Here is a 21,329-nt window from a genome sequence, read left to right as displayed (position 1 = left end):
GATCAACTCCTCTTTGCCTAAGATGACTTAGAAGTAGTCCCTGCCAAACTCTGGTGTTTCTGTGAACAAAGGAGAAACAGAGCAGGGCGGCCAACTGTCCAGGACTCGTCAAAGTCTCTTCTTGACCTTTTAATTCCATTCCAGCTATGAAATGAGCTTCTTTTGGGATGTCCGCACTTGGCCTGCCCACTGAGTCACCGTGACTTAAGAAAAGGACGCATCCCTTTGGGGCCCCTTAGAAATTAAAAGGGACAAAAAATCCCTAGGATTTTACAAATGGAATTTGCCCATTAAGTCACCCAGCAACAGTCTTAGTGCTTACATACCCCCTTTTCATTATGTTTTTTTTAATCTGTCCTCATCTGGAACATAACATAGAAAATGTATTTCAAATTATATTCATCAAAAGAACGGCAAATTAACATTCTGTCTTAACTGGCACCCACTCTGAGCAAGCTGAAAGAAGAGCGATCAGTCAATCATCCCCATCTATTGTCCAGGAGCCTGCCCTTGGCATGCCATGAATCGCTTTAGCAGTCAGCAAAATTGCCAGCCATTCAAAGATGCAAACTCATTAAGTCGGAGAAAATACTGACTCCAGTCATTCCCTCATCAGGTGGTGGTGAGCAAAAACCTTAATTAAAACAGGACCTAAAGGAGAACTGCTCTGGATCAGGGAATTTAGACGCCAGACCTCGGCGCCGGACGGTACGTCGGAGGTCACCTAACCCAACTCACACCCAAACAAGAATCCCTCCTGTGGTGGGCCAGCCAGCCTCCGTGGCTCTTCAGCCGGTGCCAGGTGGATCCTCCTGCCTCCCCCTGGCAAACCCTACTCCACCTCTCTGAGACTGGCAACCCCTCGCTCCCTATGCAGACCTCTGGGACCAAACAAAATGAGTTTAATCCTCTCCTCCGGCTCAGCCCTCGGATAGAGCAGCTTTCTTCCTGGAGGGCGGCATGGTGCTATGAAATCTGGGTTCAAGTCCCGGTCTGCCACTTCCTGGCTGTGCTGTCTTGGGCAAGCCATTCACCCGTCTGCTGGACTAGATGCCCTCTCTGGTCCTTGTGGGCTCTAAATCTACGCTGCCAAAAGACTCATTCCACTCTAGGCCTTTCCTGGTGTCAGTGCTCTGTCCCTTGAGATTGCTTTTCATTTATGCGTGTGTGTGTGTGTGTGTGTGTGTGTGTGTGTGTGTGTGTGTGTGCACACGCGCGCATGTATGTATGTGTGTGCATTTTTGCACACACATGCACGTAGCGGGGTACGTAAAACGTAAGCTCCCTTAGAGCAGGAATTGTTTGATTTTTCGTCCTCTTCTAGCACCGCACCTGACGTACATTAGATGCCTAGTAAATGACTGGTGAATGGCCCAGTGGATGGTGATATTGAAGGGCCTTTCCCTTCCGTGGGTTTACTCCATTTCTCCTGTTTCCCAGACACAGGATCAGCTAGGAGGATGAGCCATTTACCAAGCCCTCACTGATGGGAATTCAGGTTGGAGAGATGCAGAGGGCGGGGCATGAGCTGCAAGCCTGTGGGGGACTCTGGATCTCTCTTCTTTCGGCCTTTCCCAGAGATTATGGAAGAACAGCGTGGCAATGGCCAGATTGTGGGACAAGGACGCTGCCTGAGCGCTAGGTCTTCCTGCCCTGGGGCAAAGGGCTAGCCACCACTACGTCAATGAGAGCAGACTCTGACGTTGGCCCAGCGGAACACGCTGAAGAACTGAGTTTTATCATCCATTGAGGGCTACAAACACATACCATGAGCCTTTGCCACTAAATTCCCACAAACACTTCAGGGTCCCAATTCAACAATAATCAGAAAGTCCTAGAAAAATAATCAATAACGATACTAACATTTATACAGTGCTTTAAGGTTTACAAAGCACTTTACAAATATCTTATTTTACCCTCACAACAACCCTAGGAGGTAGGTGCTTTTATTTTTCCCATTTTATAGAAGAAGAAAGTGAGGCAAACAGAGGTTAAGGGACTTGTCCAGGGTCACACAGCCAAGTGACTCCAGACCCAACCTCCTACCCACCGTGCCTCCTCGCTTCCACTGGGAAGGCCTCCAGACTCTTGGGTGAATTACGGATGAGAATCCCACAGGATAAGATGTGCGTGAACGGTGATGGACACCATTACCACTGCAGGCAGCAAAGACAAAAACCACCAGTCCCTTAGCACATCCTGAAGCAACGTAAAGAACCGTGTTCAGATTCAAACAACAATTGCACTTTAGGATGGAGGAGACCCGACCGTGCAATACCTCCCCTGAAAAAAGACTTGGGTGCTCGGGTGGCTACAGCTCAGCATGGGACCACAGAACGTGGAAGAGGGCGAGCCGCCCTTCAATAACTTCATAGGCTGCGCTCCGAACCACGCAACCCGGCCCCAGGCTGGGGCAGGTGGAAGGGATCCAGCCCAAACCAAGAAGGTTCCCTACCACAAGATGATGGCTTTCTGCCCGAAGCGCAGGACACAGAGCCCAAACAGCCAACATAATCTGAAGAGGCTCTGACACCAGGCCGGAAGAATCTCCTTCCTTGGCTTCAAAGGAACGAACGGCCACACTCGCCCAGTTCCCCTCCAATCTCTCTGACCACTACCTCTCCATCTCCTCCAGGACCCTTTCGCTAATCACTTACTCATGCAACATTAATCAATAGACCCTTATTAAGCACCTACTATGTGCTAGGCTCTAGTCTTCCCCTTAGCAATCTTACCTACCTCAGAGGCTTGACCTCCATGCAATTAATTCCCACATTTTATTTCATTCCTGACCTTTTGAACTCGAGACAGCTGACAATATATGGAGTACTTAAAGATTTTTAAAGCACTATATATACTCATATATATACGTACATACGCATCCTATCATGGAATCCTTACAGGTAAGGAAACTGAGGCACAGAGATGAAATGACTTGCCTGTGGTTATACACACAGGACTGAACTCACATTTTTACTGACTCCAAGCCCAGCGTCCCCAGCACAAGTCCAAGAAACCTCTCCAGTGACATGTCCAACTGCCCACAGCAGTCTGTGGACAGATTTCGGGAGACTGTGACCTTGAACGGAGAAAAAAAAATTCACCTTTATCTTCACTAACATTGGCTTCCTTTGTGATCAATCTGCATTTAAGAACTTTCTTCTTAGAAAAGGCCTACAGACTTTACCAGACTGCCTGCCACAAAAACAGAGAACTTCTGATCTAAATAAAATATACATCTCCCCCCGTGCTCAGCATCACAGTAAGCAGTATGTAAGTATTTTTTGAACTGAACAGAAACAGAAAATTCATACGTGCCAAAAGCCAAATCCACCAACTTGGGAACCTTCAAAACATGATCATAAAGTCATTTTAAAAGCAGAAATGCAGCCTATACAGCCTTTAAAACTACATGAATCCAAATCCTGAAAACTTACCTGATCTGTATACAGAACACATGCTATTTGTTTAGAAAAGGCCTCGAAGGGGTGGTCACAACTGGTTTTTCTTTGAAGTTGGTCGTGAATAACATGAGACTTCTATGAGAGTCCAGCCTGTCACTGGGGAGAGCATTCTATCCTGGGCGGCTCCTGGTAGCTCTGTTTTACCTGGCCCAATCCAACCCCACAAGCATTTATTAAGTGCTTCCAAAGCACTACAGACACAGACACAAAATGAAAAACAGCCCCTGCCCTCAGCAAGCTTCCATTCCACTCTGGGGGGCAACCAAACAAACACATAGCCCTGCATGATCATGGGATGACTGGCTTGGAGATCTGGAAGGGCGGCTCCTAGGAGAAGGACGGCATGAAAGCCCGTCTGTTAAGCGTTCACCACGTGTCAAATACCGTCTGCCGCGCTGGGGATTCAGAGACAAAAACGGCGCATGAGCAGAAGGAAGCTCGGGACCCGATAAGGCAGAGACGGGGAGGGACAACACCCCAGAAAGGGGGACCAGCCAGGGCTGGCCGGAGCAGTCTAGTCGATTCGAGGATCACACAGCAGGGTCTGCTCACAGCAGCCTCGATCACGCAGGCAGATACACAAACGACTCTGGAACACCGGGAAGGGATCGCCATCTCCTTCCACTGCACACGCTTCCATGAAGCGACGTATTTTTATAGCCCAGAACTGAGAAGAATGACCATTTTATACGTTGCCCCGTCTTCTCCGGCTAAGGATGAGGTCATCAAATACAGTGTGAAAATCGTGGAGACGCACCTACCCAGCCCAGTCCCGTGAGAGGCAACGAAGTAACATCTGTGCGCGAGGTCACCAGGAGCGAAGAGAACGTGGAACCCCCTCGACAAGGAGGAACCCGCTTCGGCCGCCTTTCAGGCCAAAGATCCCCCGGACACGGGGAGCAGGAGGGACAGTTTGGGATGCCGTCGGCTTAGCACAGTGCCTGGCACACAGTAGGTGCTTAATAAATGCTCATTCTCTTCCCTCCCTCAGCCTAGGATGGAGAAGCAGGGCCTCACCAGCACATCCCAGAACAGGCAAAGGCCCGGATCTGCTGACTCTCTTGGACCAGAGCCAAGATATCACCAACCCAAGGGGAGAAGAGCCTCCCTCGCGCTAGTCAGGCTCCATCAGCAAGGATTACTCTGAACCCAAGAACAGAGGTGAAACCTGGTGAATTTGCTGGTCTGAGTTAAAAAATTCAACATCAGGGCACCTCAGGAGATCTCCTTGTACTTGTGAATAATGCATTTTGAGCTCAGTGTGGTACGAAAGAATGTGTGAGTTCAGGACCTGGAGCCTGGAGCCTGCAGCCTTGGGCTGAAATCTTGGCTTTAAGATTTACCAGCTCCATTGACCCACCTGTAAAATGGGGATGATAACAACAGTGCCGCCCGGCCAGGGCTGTTGCAAAGAACAAATGAGGTGATATCGGTAAAGGGCCTTGGAAACCTTCAAGAACTAGAGAAACACCAACTATCACCATTATTATTATCATAATCATCATCATCATCATCATCATTATTGTTATTATTATTATTATTATTATTATTATTATCATTATCATTATTATTATTATTATTATTGTGGCTGTTGTTGTTGACCTTGGAGAGAAAAAAGGGATGGTGGACAAGCAATACAGACCAGCCATCCTCACCCCACTGTCATACTGGTTATTCAAACCACGAAGGTCTGATGGGAAGGATTGTTACCATTTAGCCCCTCCAAAAGGTGGGCTTCGTTCCCCACGAGTCCAAGCCCTTAGAGACTGTCTGCGGGGTTAACGGTGCAACTATTGTTCTACATGGTTTTTGTAATGGCTCGGGGCCTCTTGTGAATCCTTTTGCACCTGCTTAAAAAATAGGATGAAAATCATGCTGCTAGCAAATGCTCACCACCGTCAGAATACCTGAAATAAAACCTATGTCTGGGATCACTAGGATTCTCCACAAAGAGACTGGAAGCCCCAGCAGGTAAGGGCCTGGGAGTGACCAACTTTCCCTGATCAAAGGTCTGCTAGAAAAGGGGGTCCACTAAACTGTACGTGAGGATCTACGCAGGCCTCATACTGACTTAGGAATCCACATATTAATATTATCTGTGTTCTACTGAATTTTTGTTTCGTTAACTATTTCCCAATTATATTTTAATCTGGTTTAGGTGCACTCAGAAGTGCTGCAGGCTGCACTGTGGCCCACCAGCCACGTATTGGACACCTCTACCTTGGACCACCAAGGACTGGATCTGTGGGGTGACATAAAGGCTGTCCTATACGTGTTTTGTATTGCTACCTTGAATGCTCATGAGGGAGCTGGGCACCTTTGCTATCCACATTTGGAGAAGCCTAACTCTGAGGAACAGTTCAGCTTTACTGTGGAGATCCAGGATGGGGGTGGAATGAGCTGGACACCGTCCTCGGGAGCACAAGGCTTTGGGGATCAGAGGGATGAAAACCAACTTATTCTATTCTCTGACCTTGTCAGGGAATGTCTGCTCTTTCCAGAAATGAATTGGGGCACATATAACAAACATCCTTGCTTCCAGAGTCACAGAAGAGACGTGCCTCAGGACCAGAGATGAGCAAACGCGATCCCGATGCTCGAAACACGGAAACCCACAGAGTCTGACTCTGATTTGGCATTTGCTGATTTGCCGTGTCCACGTTCTGTACGTGCCCTGCATTTACTTATCTGTTACCACTAGAACGAAAGCCATTTTACACCTTTGTCTGGGAATCCTCAGTGCCTCGCACTGTGCCTGGCTCACAGCAGGCAGTGACAAATGCTCACGGGCCGCATTTTCGACCCGGGGAACACCAGACTGTTCTGTCCTCATCATTCAGCTACAAAGAGGACAATGATGGGAAGAGTGTGAGGACACTGGCTGGAGAGAATTTGGTCTCTACTTACATCCCATAAAGCCAACTCTGGTGAACAGAACCAGGGTGCTGATGCTTAGTATACGGGAGCAGCACGTCACGGGAAGACGGCCCAGGCTCGAGCCCAATGCCCCAGGTTCAAATCCCAGCTCCAACACAACCCAGGTGACCCTGGGGAAGTTACCTGACCTCTCCGATAAAAATCAACAAGCCCTGGCAATACCTGGGGCATGAGAAGGAAGAGCTGAGGAAGTCACCAGGGCTGCAAGCCTGGGAGACAGGGAGGAGGAGGGGGCCCTCTCCGGCCACAGGGAAGGGAGTAGGGTTTGGTGGGAAAGGGGATGAGTTCAGATTTCTGAAAGGCAGGTGGAGATGGTCAGCAGAGAGGCTGAGGCTGGATAAACCGATCTGAGAATCATCAGCACAGAGATAAGTGAGTCCAGGGAGAGAAGAAGAAGAGAAAGGGGCCCGGTTGGCGCCCTACAGTCAGGCTGAAGATCCCCCCGAGGCGGCTCAGAAGAAGCAGGACCAGGAGTCCCCAGAACCTACCAATGGCTCGAGGGCTGCGGATGGAGGGAAGCCCGCTGGGCTTTCCAGCTGCTGACTACCCAAGTAACCTGGGGCAAGGGACAATCTCCTTGGGCCTCGGTTTCCTCATGTGTAAATGGAGGGGGTTAGAGTAGAGGATCTCCAGGGTCCCCTTCCCGCTTTCAACTTATGAACCTGTTTCAAATCTTCCTCTCACATTTACTCTCCATACGACCCTGGGTAAGGCCCTTAACTCCCTGGGCTTGTTTCCTCAGCTGCCTTTTCCTCAGTCATAGACTGACAACGATCCTGGGGTCTTAGAGGCTTGCTCATCGTCACCCAGAAAGTGCGGATAATTGGGGATGCTCCTGACACTGAGTCTGACACTCTTCTTTGACCCTGCATTCTCCCGACAATAGGGCATATTTCAAAGACAAAGCCTTTTTGAAAAAGGCAAGGAAAGGAAAGGAAAGGAGTAAAATGCACTTCCCGCTTACGTTCTACGCGCCCCTTCCCAGCCCCATTTCTTACCTTCCCCCACCAAGGACACCCCTATGGACATTCCCATGAATTTGCTCTTCGTCCACACGTAGGTGTTCACAAACATTCCCTTCTCCTTGCACTCACAGTAGAAGCATGACACTGGCGGGTGGTGGGACACCTGCTCGGCCACGAAGGTCAGCTTGTACCGTCCTGACTGGGGCTCGTCAGTGACCGGGGCCTTGGCCTTCCGCTTTCTCGGCAAAGGCTTGACACGGTCCTTGGGGATGTCCCAGGAGCAGTGAAACGTCTCGCCGAGGATGGGGTTGTATGGCTTCTTGGCCACCGTGCCCTTGCGGCCCTCACGGAAGGACGTCAGGTAGTACTCCACGAAGGAGATGGCTCTTTCGGCCGGGGTGGCCCCAGAGCCGATGGACAGCAGCATGTCCGGGTGGGCCATGAAGTTGGCGAACATCTCCAGGAGAGACCTCTTCTCCAAGATGAAGGTGGGGAGCGCGACCTGTGTCGGAAGCAGACAGGGAATTAGCACCGGCAGCCTCACCAGCTTCTCAAAACGCCTACACACGAGCCCCCCTTGGACCTCGAAGCAACTCAGTGACAGCACTGCCCCTACTGTTATCCCCACTCTGCAGACAAGGAAACTGAGGCAGAGAGGCGCTGTGACTCCCAAGGAGAGTCCAGACTCCCCATCTTACAGACGAGGAAACTGAGGCAAAGGGGTGCTGGGACTCCCAAGGAAAGTCCAACCTCCTCATCTTATAGATGAGGAAACTGAGGCAGAGAGGTGCTGGCTCCCAAATAAAGTCCAACCTCCCCATTTTACAGATGGGGAAACTGAGGCTCCAAGCTCTTGCCCAACACTGGACAGATCACAGAACTCTATAATGAGAAATGGAAGGGAACTCAGGGCCTGTCGAGTCACAAGATCATAGACCCATCTCCAAAAGGAACTTCAGAGCCCAGTGAGCCCAACCTCCTCACCCTACAGAAGAGGAAAGCTATTTGTCCACGGTCAGAGGCAGAATTTGAACCCATATCCTCTGACCTGTTCCCGGGCTTTTTCTACAACTCCACACGGTCTCTCCCTCTATTCCTTTCCTTCCCCTGTCAAGACAATCCTCTCTCTCCCCAAATGTCATTTCTCTGAACACACAAGCTTCTCTTGCCTCCCCGCCCCGAGCCTTTATAGATGTGAAGACAGGAGAAAAACCAGCAACAGGAAGCACGATGTCACCTCTTTCCTAACATCAGTTCCAAGCTGATGGATCGGCAAAGTGTCATCGACACCAGAAACATTCATCTTCTCCAGGAGGCTTCAGAGAACGAAGCGAGAGCTTCGGGAGCGGCAGTGTGGTGCAGGGGGCAGGGACGCCCCTCGATTCCATTCAGATGCGCTAAACACCAGGACTATCAACTGTAAGGTCCCTGCCCCTGGGAAGTTCCCATTCAAGCATTAAGGAACAGGGCTGAGATTTTATCTGCTTTATCCAGTCAGATGATGTCACGTGCCCCGCCCCACCCACCTGGTCCCAAAGAATGAAAACAAGGTATGAATGAACGGGTACTGATCCTAGCTTGTCAGGGTCGTCACACTCTGTTTAATCACTACGACCTTAAATCACAATGTTTCAGGGCAAGGATTGTGATTCCTCACTTAACGGACCAGATGCCTCTCTTCTCCTGACATTAAGGTTCCTTTGTAGTCGCAACGCTCAGGCAAGCCCAACCTTGTTTTAAAAAATTCTCTGCCATCTTAGGGTGCTTCTATCCCCCCAGCAGCTGCCTGCTGATCCGTCTCAACGCTCCTGGCAATCCACCGAAGTGGGAGGAATGACATTTATGCCATAAGGCACTAACTGTACTCTCTCTCTCCCCGTCCCCATCCTCCCCATCACTAAACACAGCGTATGACACACAGTCAGTACTCAGTAAATGCTCGCTGACCTGACTTCACTATACCGGCATTCTTCTGAGTCTGGACTCTGACTCGGGACCATCAAGAGTTAAAGGAGAAATTCTGGCCATCAGCAGACTCAGCGGTATCTTTGCTCTTTTTGTGCTAATGCTGTATTTCTGGAGTCTCGAGGTCCCTCATCGAATGGGCTGTGGCTTACTCTGGGGAGGAGGGGGTGGGGGAAGCAGTCCCTGGACTCAGCACTGTATAGACTCACGTTCCACAGGATCCAGCTCAGCCCGTGAGCTTGGATCTAATGAATCTGTGAGACCAGCCGCGGGGAGGGTCAAACCCCCCTTCCTTCTATTTTCTCTAAGCTTTGTCTCTACTCAAGGGAGAATGATGGCCAGGACTAAGGAGACGCTGGGCCAGTGGTCTTGGCTCTGGTCAGACCACATCTGGAACATGGCACCGGCTTCTGGGGGCTGCATCTCAAGGTCATTAATAAGCTGGGAGACACAGGCTCAAAGATCCTACAGCACAGGTCTCACAGATGGACGCAACAGGTAACAAACTCCTGGTTTCCCCATCGATCACCGCTCTAGAACCACCTTGAAAAATGAAAAAAAAAAACAATGAAACATCACCAACACAGGGCAGAGAAGGGCTCTGTCCTGTAGAAAAGGGAAACCTGGAAAGCCGTTTCTGGTGCAGGACCCACACAAGCTGACATGACTCTGAAGGCAGCTAGCTGCCCCATTGGGAGGGAAGGTCCAACCTGAGGGGCCCTGGACCTGACCACAGGCAGCATCCTGCCGCCTCTTCCTCTAGCCCTTCCAAGGCCTCAGCCAGCTACAAAAAAGGGGTCCATCAACACACCTCTTTAAAATAAGTAAATTTTGGGGCAGCTAAGTGGCACACCGGCTCTGGTGTCAGGAGGACCCGAGTTCAAATCCAGCCTCAGACACTTGACACTTACTAGCTGTATGACCCTGGGCAAGTCACTTAACCCTGACTCCCTCCCCTGAATGAATGAATAAGGTGCATGGATCATCCTTTCTTTCCCAGGGTAGCTGCTCATTCACCACAAACACATCATTTAGAAGAGCATTTGCTACTTCATGGTGTGAAACTACATGTGTAGAAGAGACCAGTCGACTCTCCCCAACAAATTTTAAGAAACATCCCCGTCACAAAACAGCCCTTTGTCGTTCGGTTGTATCTGACTCTTCGTGACCCCATCTGGGTCTTGGCAACGACACTGGAGTGGTTGGCCATTTCCTTCTCCAGCTCATTTTACCAGATGAGGAAACTGAGGCAGACAGGGTTAGGTGATTTGCCCAGGGTCACACAGCTAGGAAGTGTCTGAAGTCAAATTTGAACTCAGGTCTTCCTGATTCCAGGCCAGGCACTTTCTCCACTGTGCCCCCTAGCTGCCCCCAATAAAACAGCACTAATTTACCCCCTTAATGGCGACTGCAGGGGCACGTGAAATGAGTAAAAATCACGTTTCTTAGTATTCATGGCCAAATTCCATTATTGGCAGCTGGGATGCACAGTAGAGAGAAGTCTGGGCCTGCAGACAGAAAGATCTGAGTTCAAATCCAGCCTCAGACACTTAGTAACTTACTAACTTAGATACTTACTGTCACAGTGACCCTTGGGAAAGTCACTTAACTCTCTATTTGCCTCAGTTTCCTTAACTATAAAATGGGGGATAATCATAGCCCTACCTCTCAGGGTTGTTGTGAGAATAAAATGAGATAATGTTTTTTAAAGCATTTAGTACAGTGCTTGGCATACAGTAGGCACTATATAAATGCTAATTATTATTGTTGTTGTATTCGCTGGAGTCCTATCTTGGAATGGCAAAAAAGGTTTTTCTTTAAAAATTAGAAGACACAGACAGGCAGCTAGGTGGGGCAGTGGATAGACCACCGGCTCTGGAGTCAGGAGGACCGAGTTCAAATCCAGCCTCAGACATTTGACACTTACTAGCTGTGTGACCCTGGGCAAGTCATTTAACCCCATTACCTAGCCAAAAAAAAAAATTAGAAGACATACCACAATCATGCAAAGATGGAAATAAGGCCAAATCCCAGGCCAGAGGGGAAATGGGGCGTGACAGAGCGAACTCTGGATCTGGGGGAGGAGAGTGGGATGGCAGCCCACCCTCCCCTCTTACCTGGGTAACCCTGGGCATGGATGACCCTAAGCCCCTCTCAGACTCAGCTCCTCCATCTGTAAAATGGCATCATGACTATGGCACCTACTGTAGAGCGTTACTGTTTGCATGGATGCTTCCCAACTCTCAGAGCCACTAGAAACGTTAGCTAGCATCAGTTACTTGAGATTGGCGTCCTCCTGTTTCTCCTAGCTCTGTCTTAGCCTGGGCAGAACACGGCTCATCTTTCTTCCACACGACTGCCCTTCAGATCCCAGGAGACATCCTGGGTGTTTGCCTCCAAGTCCCTCAGGGAAGAAAAATCTCAGGTCAAGAAGAGCTAACTTGGTTCTTCCTTTTTCTTCCTTCCTTCCTCCCTCCTCTTCTTCCTTTCTTTTTTCCTCTTTTTTCTTTCCTCCTTCCTTTCCTTTTTTTCTTTCTTCCTTCCTTTCCTCCTTTTTCTTTCTTCCTTTCTTTCATTTCATTTTTGTAAAATGGCTTTTCCTGGTCCCTTCCGAGGTTTTCTTGGGCTTTATTATTACTCCTTTTACCAGTGCTTTGTAAGTATTAAATCACTTCATCATCTGCTTCCCAGGCATGAGGGCCTGGAACGCCAGGGCCAGGCACCAATAAAACCACCTGCCCAAGACCTGGCGCACGAGTGATAAGGCAGCTGTTGAGATGGGTGGCGTCGGCATGGGTCAACACCACCAGCTCAGTTTTACTGGGCTATCAATAACACTGGCCTTTCCTTCCATTAAGATAATTAACAGAACCAACCTCGACCTTTCCAGAGGAAACGAAAGGGAGCTTTGCCAGAAGCCAGCCCTAAGTCCCGTCAATCAACAGGACGGCGGCTCCCTCATCTCCAGCTGGCTCTGCGCCACGAGGGGATGGCTGCCCGGTCAGAGTCGCTACGGGGCGTGGGGGAGAACGCGGAGGCAGATCGTATATGTAAAGACTTAGCACAGCGCCTGGCACACAGTAGGTACTTAATAAATGCTTTAAAAACAATGCTCTGAGGTTGGTAAAACACTTTTCTGTGCTATCTCTACAGCCCTGTGAGGCAGGTTCCGCTATGATGCTACATGTAAGAAGGTGGCTAGAGGATGGAGCTTTGCTCTCGGAGTCTGGAAGACTCGAAGTCAAATCTGGCCTCAGATACTGCTCTATGTGACCCTGGACAAGTCACTTAACCCATGTGCCTCAGTTTTCTCAGCTGTAAAGTGGGAATAATAGCAGCATCTACTTCTCCAGGTCGTTGTGAGGATCAAATGAAATACTATTTGTGAAGCGCTCAGCAGACTGCCCGGCACACAGTAGGTGCTGTATAAACATTAGCGACCATCGTCATTGTTTATTATTGTTACTATCGTTTTAAAGATGAAGACGCTGAAGCTGAGGACAGGTAAATGACCTGTCCAGAGTCACCCAACTAGTAAGTGTCTGACTCCAAATCTAGCATCCCTGCCACCATACCACAAATCCTTCCTCTGCCCAGATGTCAAGATGTCATCACTCCCTGGACCAAATGGACACCACGTAACTGTCTCCAGACCACCCGTCTGGGAAATCCAAACCTACCCAATTAACACAGCGCTTGGCACAATGCCTGGCATACAGCAGGCGCTTAATAAACGTTTACTGAATAGCACTGAAGGGAGGGGGATTCCTGTTGCAGAGTCACAAGCACCTGGGGGCCAGCTTGTGTGGCCCGAGCAGCTGCTCCCCCAGCTCCTGCTCAAAGCCTCCGGTGAGGGACCACCACCCCCCAACAAAGGGGTCCGGTCATTTTCCTGGGGCTCTAACTCAGTAAGTCTCTTTCCATATGCTTTAAGGGGCCATTCTGCCCCCTCCTCCCATCCTCTTGCCCCTCGCCCTCTGGGACAAGGCTAACCCCTCCCCCGAGGGGAGGCCTTTCCAGTGCTCCAGGCTGATTTCACATCCTCCCCCAGTCTTTTCCAGGCTCTCCACTCCCAGCTCCTTCCACCATCCTCCCACGCTGTGATCTCCCCCTCGGGATGGAGTCACAGTTGTCATGGAGGGGGACCACAGCAGCCTGTGCAAGGGGAGTCCAGGTAGTTAAGGGAAGTGTGGTTACAACCCAAGCCTAGATATGATGGGTGACCGAGGCAACCACCCTCGAAGACAGTGAGGCCCCAGATGACCTGGACAGGCACAGGTGACACACAGTAGGTGCTATATAAATGTTAGCTATCATCATCATGGGTGTCCTCAGTTTCCTCATCTGTAAAACAAATTATAACAGCACTACCTTTGCAGGGTTGTTATGAGGATTAAATAATAACCGCAAAGTAAGCACAGTGCCCGGCACATAGTAGGTGCTATATAAATGTCAGCCATCACCACCGCGTGTTTCCTCAGTTTCCTCACCTGTGAAACGGGAATGATAGCAGCGCCCACCTCGCAGGGCTGTTGTGAGGATGAACGGGGCCAGTATTTGTAAAAGCACTTAGCCCAGTGCCCGGCACACAGTAGGCACTTTATCAGCACTTCTTCCCTTCCCCTACCCTTCCCCCCTCCACCACACCGTGCTACCACTAGACTGCTGGAGCCTGGTCATCCCCCTTTCTCTTCCAAGTCTCAGGAAGCCCAGGACAGCTTTGAGCTGTAGGTCGACTCATGAACACTTATGATTACAGGGCACTGAGCTGCACTCTGGGATACCAAAGACACATAGGGTGTGGATGGTGCCCGCCCTGAAGGCACTTACAATCTAGTCAGGAGAAAGCAGACAAATGATAAAAGCAATCAACAGTTCAAGGCAACACAGGTTAAACGCTACACGGAGGAGAGGGCGAGGTTGAGCCACAGAGGGCTGGAGGAGAGGAGCAGCGCTCGGGGGGATGCCCTAGGGCCGGCTTCAGGCACGAGACGGGACTCGAAGGATGAGTGCTCTAGAGAGGGAAAGTCATTCCACGTAGGACAAACACAAGCCAAGACACAGAGACTTAGTAACCCGACAGGCTGGAAGACAGGATTCAGGAGGAGTCAGAGCGTGCTGCCATGAATCCCTCGGGTTTAGAGCAAGGAGGGGCCGCAGCGATCCCCCTGTTCAACCCATCCATCGGACTGATGAGAAAACTGAACCCCCAAGAGAGGAAATGATCTGCCCGATGCTTCGGCTGAGCTTCTGAGCATGGGCAAGTCTCACCTCCCAACTCACAACTGACAAGTTACACCTGGAAGTGAACGCTCTGCCCTCCCGAGCCAGAGCATCCCACTGAGCACTTCCTCTGTTTGGAGCCTCGGCCTTTGAGGGATGAAGCCCCCGTCCTCTTCAGCCTCTCTCCCCAAGCCTGCCCTCCACCCCCAGACTGGCCAACAGAGAAAGGAAGCGCGCCGGGAGACTGGGGATGGCATACATACCTTGGTGAGGTCCATTCCAAATTGGAGCTGTGAGATCAGGTGAACGACAACGTTGTGGGGGTCCTCAGGCTGCCCTGGCACATCCTCCCCATTCTCCTCGTTATCAGTTTCCTCCTCATTTATCCTAACGTCTTGCAAAGTTGATCCCTGAAACAGAAACATCAACAAATTCTACCACCAGGACAAGAAGGCTGAACCAACATGGCGGGTGGCAGGGCAGGGTGTTCCACGTGGGGACGCACACTACGTTCCCCACTGGCTGGGCCTAAAGCTGGGTCCCCCCAGGGCATGAAGCTCTTCTGTCAGTACAGTTCAGCATAAAGATGACAGGAATCAGGGGCCCAGCTTTGCCACCGTGGTGGCCTTGGAATGCCACCTCCCCTCTGTGGGACTCAACTTCCTCTTCTGTAAAAAGGAGGGGTTGGAGCAGGAGGCCACTAAAGGCCCTTTAATGTGCATATGTCACATTAAAAAAAACCACAACGAGAGCGTAACAGTCTAAATTCCCCTTCGTTGTCTCCATCAACACCTCATCTATTCCTCAGATAAAACAAAGAAACCTACTTAGGGTCAGTTTTCATGATCTTGAACATTCTTTTATATATGTGACCTAAAATTCTAAAAGAAGTAGGCGTTAATGAGTATTCACTCAACACTCAAGGTCCAACTCTTAGCCCACCCCCAACATGATGGGGGACCATCTCGTGACAATCTTACTGGAGGACACCCCGAGTTGCCCAGGATGGGTTAAATGGGTTTCATTCTCTGCCACTGGAAGGAAGTGACCTCGAGTACCAGGCATCCTGGAAGCAGGGCAACGTTGAGAGAAAGAGCACCTGTGAGCGATAAGATCCTTTAGAATGAGGGGCTACTTTCCAAGCCTTCATAGAGGACAGCTGGATGTCCCGGGACGGGCAACAGACACTTACCTAGCACCAGATACAACCCCTCACTTTGGGGCAAAGAGACCTCCCAATGACTGGAGCGTTTCCAGGCACACCCACCTACAGCAACATGGCGGCGATGGGAAAAGTTCCCTGCTTCACAGTTCATCAACCCAGAGATGCTCTCTTGGTTAAGGGAGGAGCTCCAACTTTGGAGGGGAGAACAATCATACCCCAGTGTTTCAGGGAGGGCAGGGCGAATTCCAGCAAGCAAGCCCAGGTTTCTCGGACTCTCTGGGTTGCAAGCCTCCCACTCCATTGACTTGGCTCAAAAGATGGGAAGACTGAGTTTGCAGACCAACAGACAGAGCAAACATGAAGCCGAGAATGCCATGACAAGGAAGTCTCTAGCTGAAGACCACCAGGAATCGGGCCTACTGCCAGGACAACACCGTGCCGTGTTACAGGCTCAGAAGCTCAAGATGTCCCACATGCATGGACCCTGGTACTGCAAGCAGTGGAAAACAGCCCTGGACTTCATGTCAGAGGACCCAGGTTCAAATCCCGACAGTGTTGCCTATTATCTGGGTGAGCCTGGGCAAATAGCTTTCCCTTTCTAGGCCTCCGTTTCCTTCATCGGTAAAATAAGGGAGATTGGCATCTGTGCACTCCACGGCCCCTTCCAAATCTATGTGCCTGGTATCAACTGTGTGTGCATCACATACATACATATTATATATACATACAAGTGCTTGTCTCCCCCACTCGAATGTTCATTTCACATTTTATTTGTGTTCTCACACAATGGCTGGCACTCAGTAGGTGCTTCATAAATGTGTGTTGATTGATCTGCTCCTGCCTCTTAGCAAAGTAAGTGTTTTTGCTGTTGTTCGATTGTGTCCAACTCTTCATGGTCCACTTGGGGTTTTCTTGGCAGAAATACTCAGGTGGTTTGCCATTTCCTTCTCCAGCTCATTTTACAGATGAGGAAACTGAGGCAAACAGGGTGAAGTGACTTGGCGAGGGTCACACAGCTAGGAAGTGTCTGCAGCTAGATCTGAACTCAGGTCTTCCTGACTTCAGACTCAGCACTCTGTGCACTGGTCAATTAGCTGCCCCAAGATAATTTTAGCAAAGAAATAATTTTAATCATTTCCAATGATCTACAACCAGTCCAAGGAGGTGATTCTTCAGTCAGCTCAACAAATATTTATCACCTATCACCTATACACTATACTAATTGGGATGCAAAGTGAAACATGTCACGGTACCTGCCCTCAAAAGCTTACAGTCACGTAGGACCATGGTGCGAAACTCAAATAGAAACAAGGCCACTAAACTATGCATAAGGATCCCTGCAGGCCTCATATTGTCTTAAAAAACCACATGTTAACATTACATTCTATTATATTTTGGTGGACAGCTAGGTGGTACAGTGGATAGAGGCTAGGCCTGGAGTCAGGAAGACCTGAGTTCAAATCTGGCCTGGGACACTTACTAGCATGACCCTGGCCAGGTCACTTCACCCTCTTTGCCTCAGTTTCCTCACCTATAAAATGAGCTGGAGAAGGAAATGCCAAACCATTCCAGTATCTCTGCCAAGAAAACCCCAGATGGAGTCATGAAGAGTCAGACAGGAATGAGTAACAACAAACTGTATTTTTATTTATTTTGTACTTGAATATTTCCCAACTACATGTTAATCTGGTTCCGCCCAACTCGAAAGTACTGGGGGTGGGGGGATGCAAAGTAGTTAGCCCAACACCAAGTGTTTGACACCTCTGATGTAGGAGCATAAGATATAAATACAAATGACTCTAATACGATCTAGAATGTGCTAGATTTGGACAAATCCTGGGAGAATGCACCAGGCGTAAAAGAGAAGTCAAGACAAGAGATAAGTCATGGCATAAGAGATCTGGGGAGCCTGAGGGCAGAGGGATCTGCAGGGAGCCTTCTCCAAGTGCGAGCTCATCGTCTATGGAATGCCCCCTCGGAGTTCAGAGCTCCTGCAGAGACAGTTTTACAGTTCTGCAAAAACACGTGCAAAATAAATTACAGACAACCACAGGCTGCCAACACATCAGATTTTATTGGAGTCATTTCATCAAGCAGCAGACAGTTCCTTTTGACACCATGCAAGATACCTGTGGCTGTCCATACTTATACTCCAGAGAAGAGAGAAGCCCTGACACAATGCTATCTCCCCTCCCTTACCTCGAACACTGTCTTTGGAAACTGAAGGGAGGTAATCTTTTCCTTCCCCAAATCAAGCTCCATTCCCCCATACAAAACCCCCAAGCTTAATATGTTTCTATCACTTACAAGCAATTTGGTTATACAGTGGTCAGAACACAGGCGACCATCTGTCTTAATGCGTGTATTTCCATTGACTTCAACAAGGATTTATTATGCTTCTACAACATGCTCAGCTCGGTGCTAGAGGCTAGAGACACAGAGCTGAGAACCATGCAGACTGTACCTCTGAGAGAGCTTACAATCTAGGGGGCCTGGGAGCGGGGTGAGAAGGAGCTGGAACAAAACCACAGCTAAGTAGGGTACAAGGGGATAGGGAGGGATGGCAGCCACACTGAGCTTGGATAAAGCGATAGAGAAAAGTGGGAGAAGGTGACCCTTTTAGGACTAGGCCCCCACGGCAAGGTCCGGCTCTAAGACTGACCAGCTCTCTGACCCCCACACCCAGACTGTCCCGTACAGACCCACGGGAAGGAGAAAGATCATCTGACCAGAGAGAAAGGACCTGGGCTTGGCCTGTGTGTCTGAGCAAGGGGCCTCACTTCATCGGGCCTCAGTCTCCTCCTCTGTAAAATGAGGGAGGTGGGGACTGAGCAGTCTCTGAGGTCCCTTCCAGCTCCGGATCCGGTGATTCTGTCTGAAAACAGCTGAGGGAAGCTCCCTTTAGTAGGTTCACAGAATCACAGGAACAAAAGCTGTGAGAGACCCTGGGGAGAGCATTTATCTTACAGATTAGGAAACTGAGTCCCACAGAAGTGAAATGACCTGTCCAAGATTCTAAGGATAATAAGTAACAAAAGCAAGATTCGGTCCCATCTTCTGCCTCCAGAACCAGTTTTCTTCTAGCACACCACACTCCGGTGACCTAGCAATGCTTATCCAATCCCAGTGCACAAAAAACTAGAGAAAGGAAATAGAACCCTTGCACAATGCTGACATTTAACACTGGGGAGCTCACAGAAGAAGAGGAGTGGGGAGAGACTCCAGTCAGTCCGGTCTCTAGAGAAGCTCTGCGGTCCCTGATATCACACTGGTTTTCACTACCACAATGTCAGTCTTGCCGGAAAGCACTCCAGAATTGAATGGCTAAAGTTACAGTTCTACACTAAACACTGAAAAAAATCCTTACTCCCACCCCCCATCCTCTAACCCAATTTATTTTTGCCCCTTCCCACCCCATTTTCTATTCCCAGCAGCTCTTCTAATTTCAGAAGCATTTGAAAGAAGAGACTAATACCCATTTCCTATGGGTCTACAGTTTTCCTTCTTAGGGATACTGAGACCAAGAAGTATCAAAGGAAATATGTCCTAACTGAAGCCTCCCTTCACCCTACCATCCCCACTGCTCTCTTCCCTTTCCTAGTCAAATGCCTGAAGAAAAGCCATCTACATTCACTACCTCCACTTCCTTTACTCTCGCTCCTCTAAGCTGGGAGAGCATCGCTCCTTATCTCTGCTTCCGGGGTGGGGGGAAAGCGTGTTGTAAAAAGAAGAGATATCAATTAAGCTTTTAAAAATAGGCACTACTACTACTACTACTACTACTACTGTTCTTTGAAGAATGACTTAGCAGATTGGTAGGCATTTCCCCAAACCCAGAAGTAGTGACCAAAATATTCATCCACTCAGTAAGCATTTATTATATAAAACACCTAGTATGTGCCAGCCACACAGGTGGTATTATTATGAAGTAGGTGCTACTATTATCTCCATTTTACAGAGGGGTAGTAAGACATTAGGATAGGAGGGTGGACCAGAAAAGAACCTGAAAAGAGCGAGGGATTCTGAGGCATGAAAGGGAAGAGGGAAAAAATTTCAGATAGAAGGAAAAGACTATGCAAAGACACAGAGATGGAAAAATGGCACATGGTAAGAAGGAACAAAAAAAAGCAGGCCTGGAAAGGCAGGACGAAGCCCCTTTGGGAAGGGCCTTCAAAGCCAAACTGAGAATTTGGGTTTCATCCAAGATGCGGCCACTGGAGCTCTCTAAGCACACATCTTTATTTTAAGCACAAAGCATTTCCACCTCGGAAGAGGAAAACAAAACCAACCTTCTCAAAGACGTCAGAGTTTTCCAGACAATATTGCTTTCTGATAGCCCTTTTCCTGAGGATGTCCACTTTTAATTGGTCTCGATTAGCTAGCAGGCTGAGAGAACCTTCCTTTCCCCTCTCTCTGATAAGCTCTGCATGACCAGTGTTTACAATCCACACGCAACCTGCTGCCTCCTACTGTCTCACTCATTCAAAAACTAAACACAATTTGTCTTCGATTCCATCAAGAGAGAAGCCTTCCAGAGAACAGCCAAGTAAACACATTAATTTTAATACCGACCTCCCAGTTCTTCCCACTTTGAATCAACACCATGTGCTTAGACGTTCACATAATTATTCCCCAACATTCTGGCTCCAACAGAGAAGGAAAGCAGCTGAAAATCCCCTGCGGCAAAATCAGTCCATCTTCACCAACATTGGGGGGGCCGTCCCTTAGAAGTGTCCTATTTTCAGCTCCATCCCCCAAAATAAAATTCAACCAGCAGTTTTTCCGACGGCCTCGAGAGACCAAAGCTCTGCTGACTGCTTTGCTTGTGTTGTTCAGGGAACAACACTGGTCCCAGCAACGGGTGCTCACCCAGCCTCTGCTTGAAGACCTCCAGCAAAGAGGGAACCCCCCATCTCGAGACAGCCCAATTGCTTTTGGAGAGCCCTCATTCAGAGTGAAGCTGTTGTTTTGTTGCTTGCTTTTTGCCGCCAAGCCTAAATTTGCCCCTCTCCAAACTTTTAACAGGTGTGCCCCGTCCTGCCCTCTGGGTCCACACTAAGCAAACAGAATCTGTCTTCTATTTGAAGTCTCCTTAACGAGGGCAGCCACATCTCACCTGAACCCAGTCCTCACAAACACGTCTTCTCTTCTGCTCTCCAGATCACCAATGTCCTCAGACCCCTAGGCCGTCACAATGGAAACCCCTTGAGGCCTGGCACGCTTTTATTTTTGCCTTTCTTACTTAGCAGTTCCTGGCACACAGCAGGTGCTTAATAAATGCTTGATGACTGACTCACTAAAACGTGGCACCCACCCCCCGCACCCAACCACAATACTCCAGGTACACTCTGGACCAGGTCCCAAAACAGGGCCATCAGATCCTTAGCCCTGGACGCCACGCTTCTCTTAACGAAGGCTTTCATTGCATCCGCCTTCTTGGCTGACATACGCCATCCCTGATTCGTATTCAGTGTGCCGTCCACTGAAAGGCCCAGATCTCTCTATGGTGAATGATTCTCTAGACAAACCACTGCCACCTTGGATCTGTGAAGTCAGTATTTATGAACCCAAACATTCAGACTTTAAGTTCATCCCTAGTGTTTTCAACAA

The 21,329-nt window shown here is 49.3% G+C and overlaps 1 protein-coding gene across 3 annotated transcripts in view; it reads right to left on the bottom strand.

Moving 5' to 3' along the window:
• LOC110213054 (oxysterol-binding protein-related protein 10) overlaps positions 1-21,329 on the bottom strand; it is a 64,810-nt gene that overhangs the window by 9,997 nt on the left and 33,484 nt on the right. For all 3 annotated transcript variants that reach the window (XM_020993279.2, XM_078151252.1, XM_078151256.1), the window contains exons 3-4: positions 14,818-14,964; positions 7,400-7,868 (exon numbers count right to left, since the gene is read on the bottom strand). In XM_020993279.2, the coding sequence (XP_020848938.1) occupies positions 7,400-7,868; positions 14,818-14,964 (616 nt within the window). The remainder of the gene's footprint in view (positions 1-7,399; positions 7,869-14,817; positions 14,965-21,329) is intronic.

The sequence above is a fragment of the Phascolarctos cinereus genome, unplaced genomic scaffold (assembly GCF_003287225.1).
Source record: "Phascolarctos cinereus isolate Bilbo 61053 unplaced genomic scaffold, phaCin_HiC Scaffold_1;HRSCAF=81, whole genome shotgun sequence".
NCBI lineage: Eukaryota > Metazoa > Chordata > Mammalia > Diprotodontia > Phascolarctidae > Phascolarctos > Phascolarctos cinereus.
This window is presented reverse-complemented; position numbering and strand designations above follow the sequence as displayed.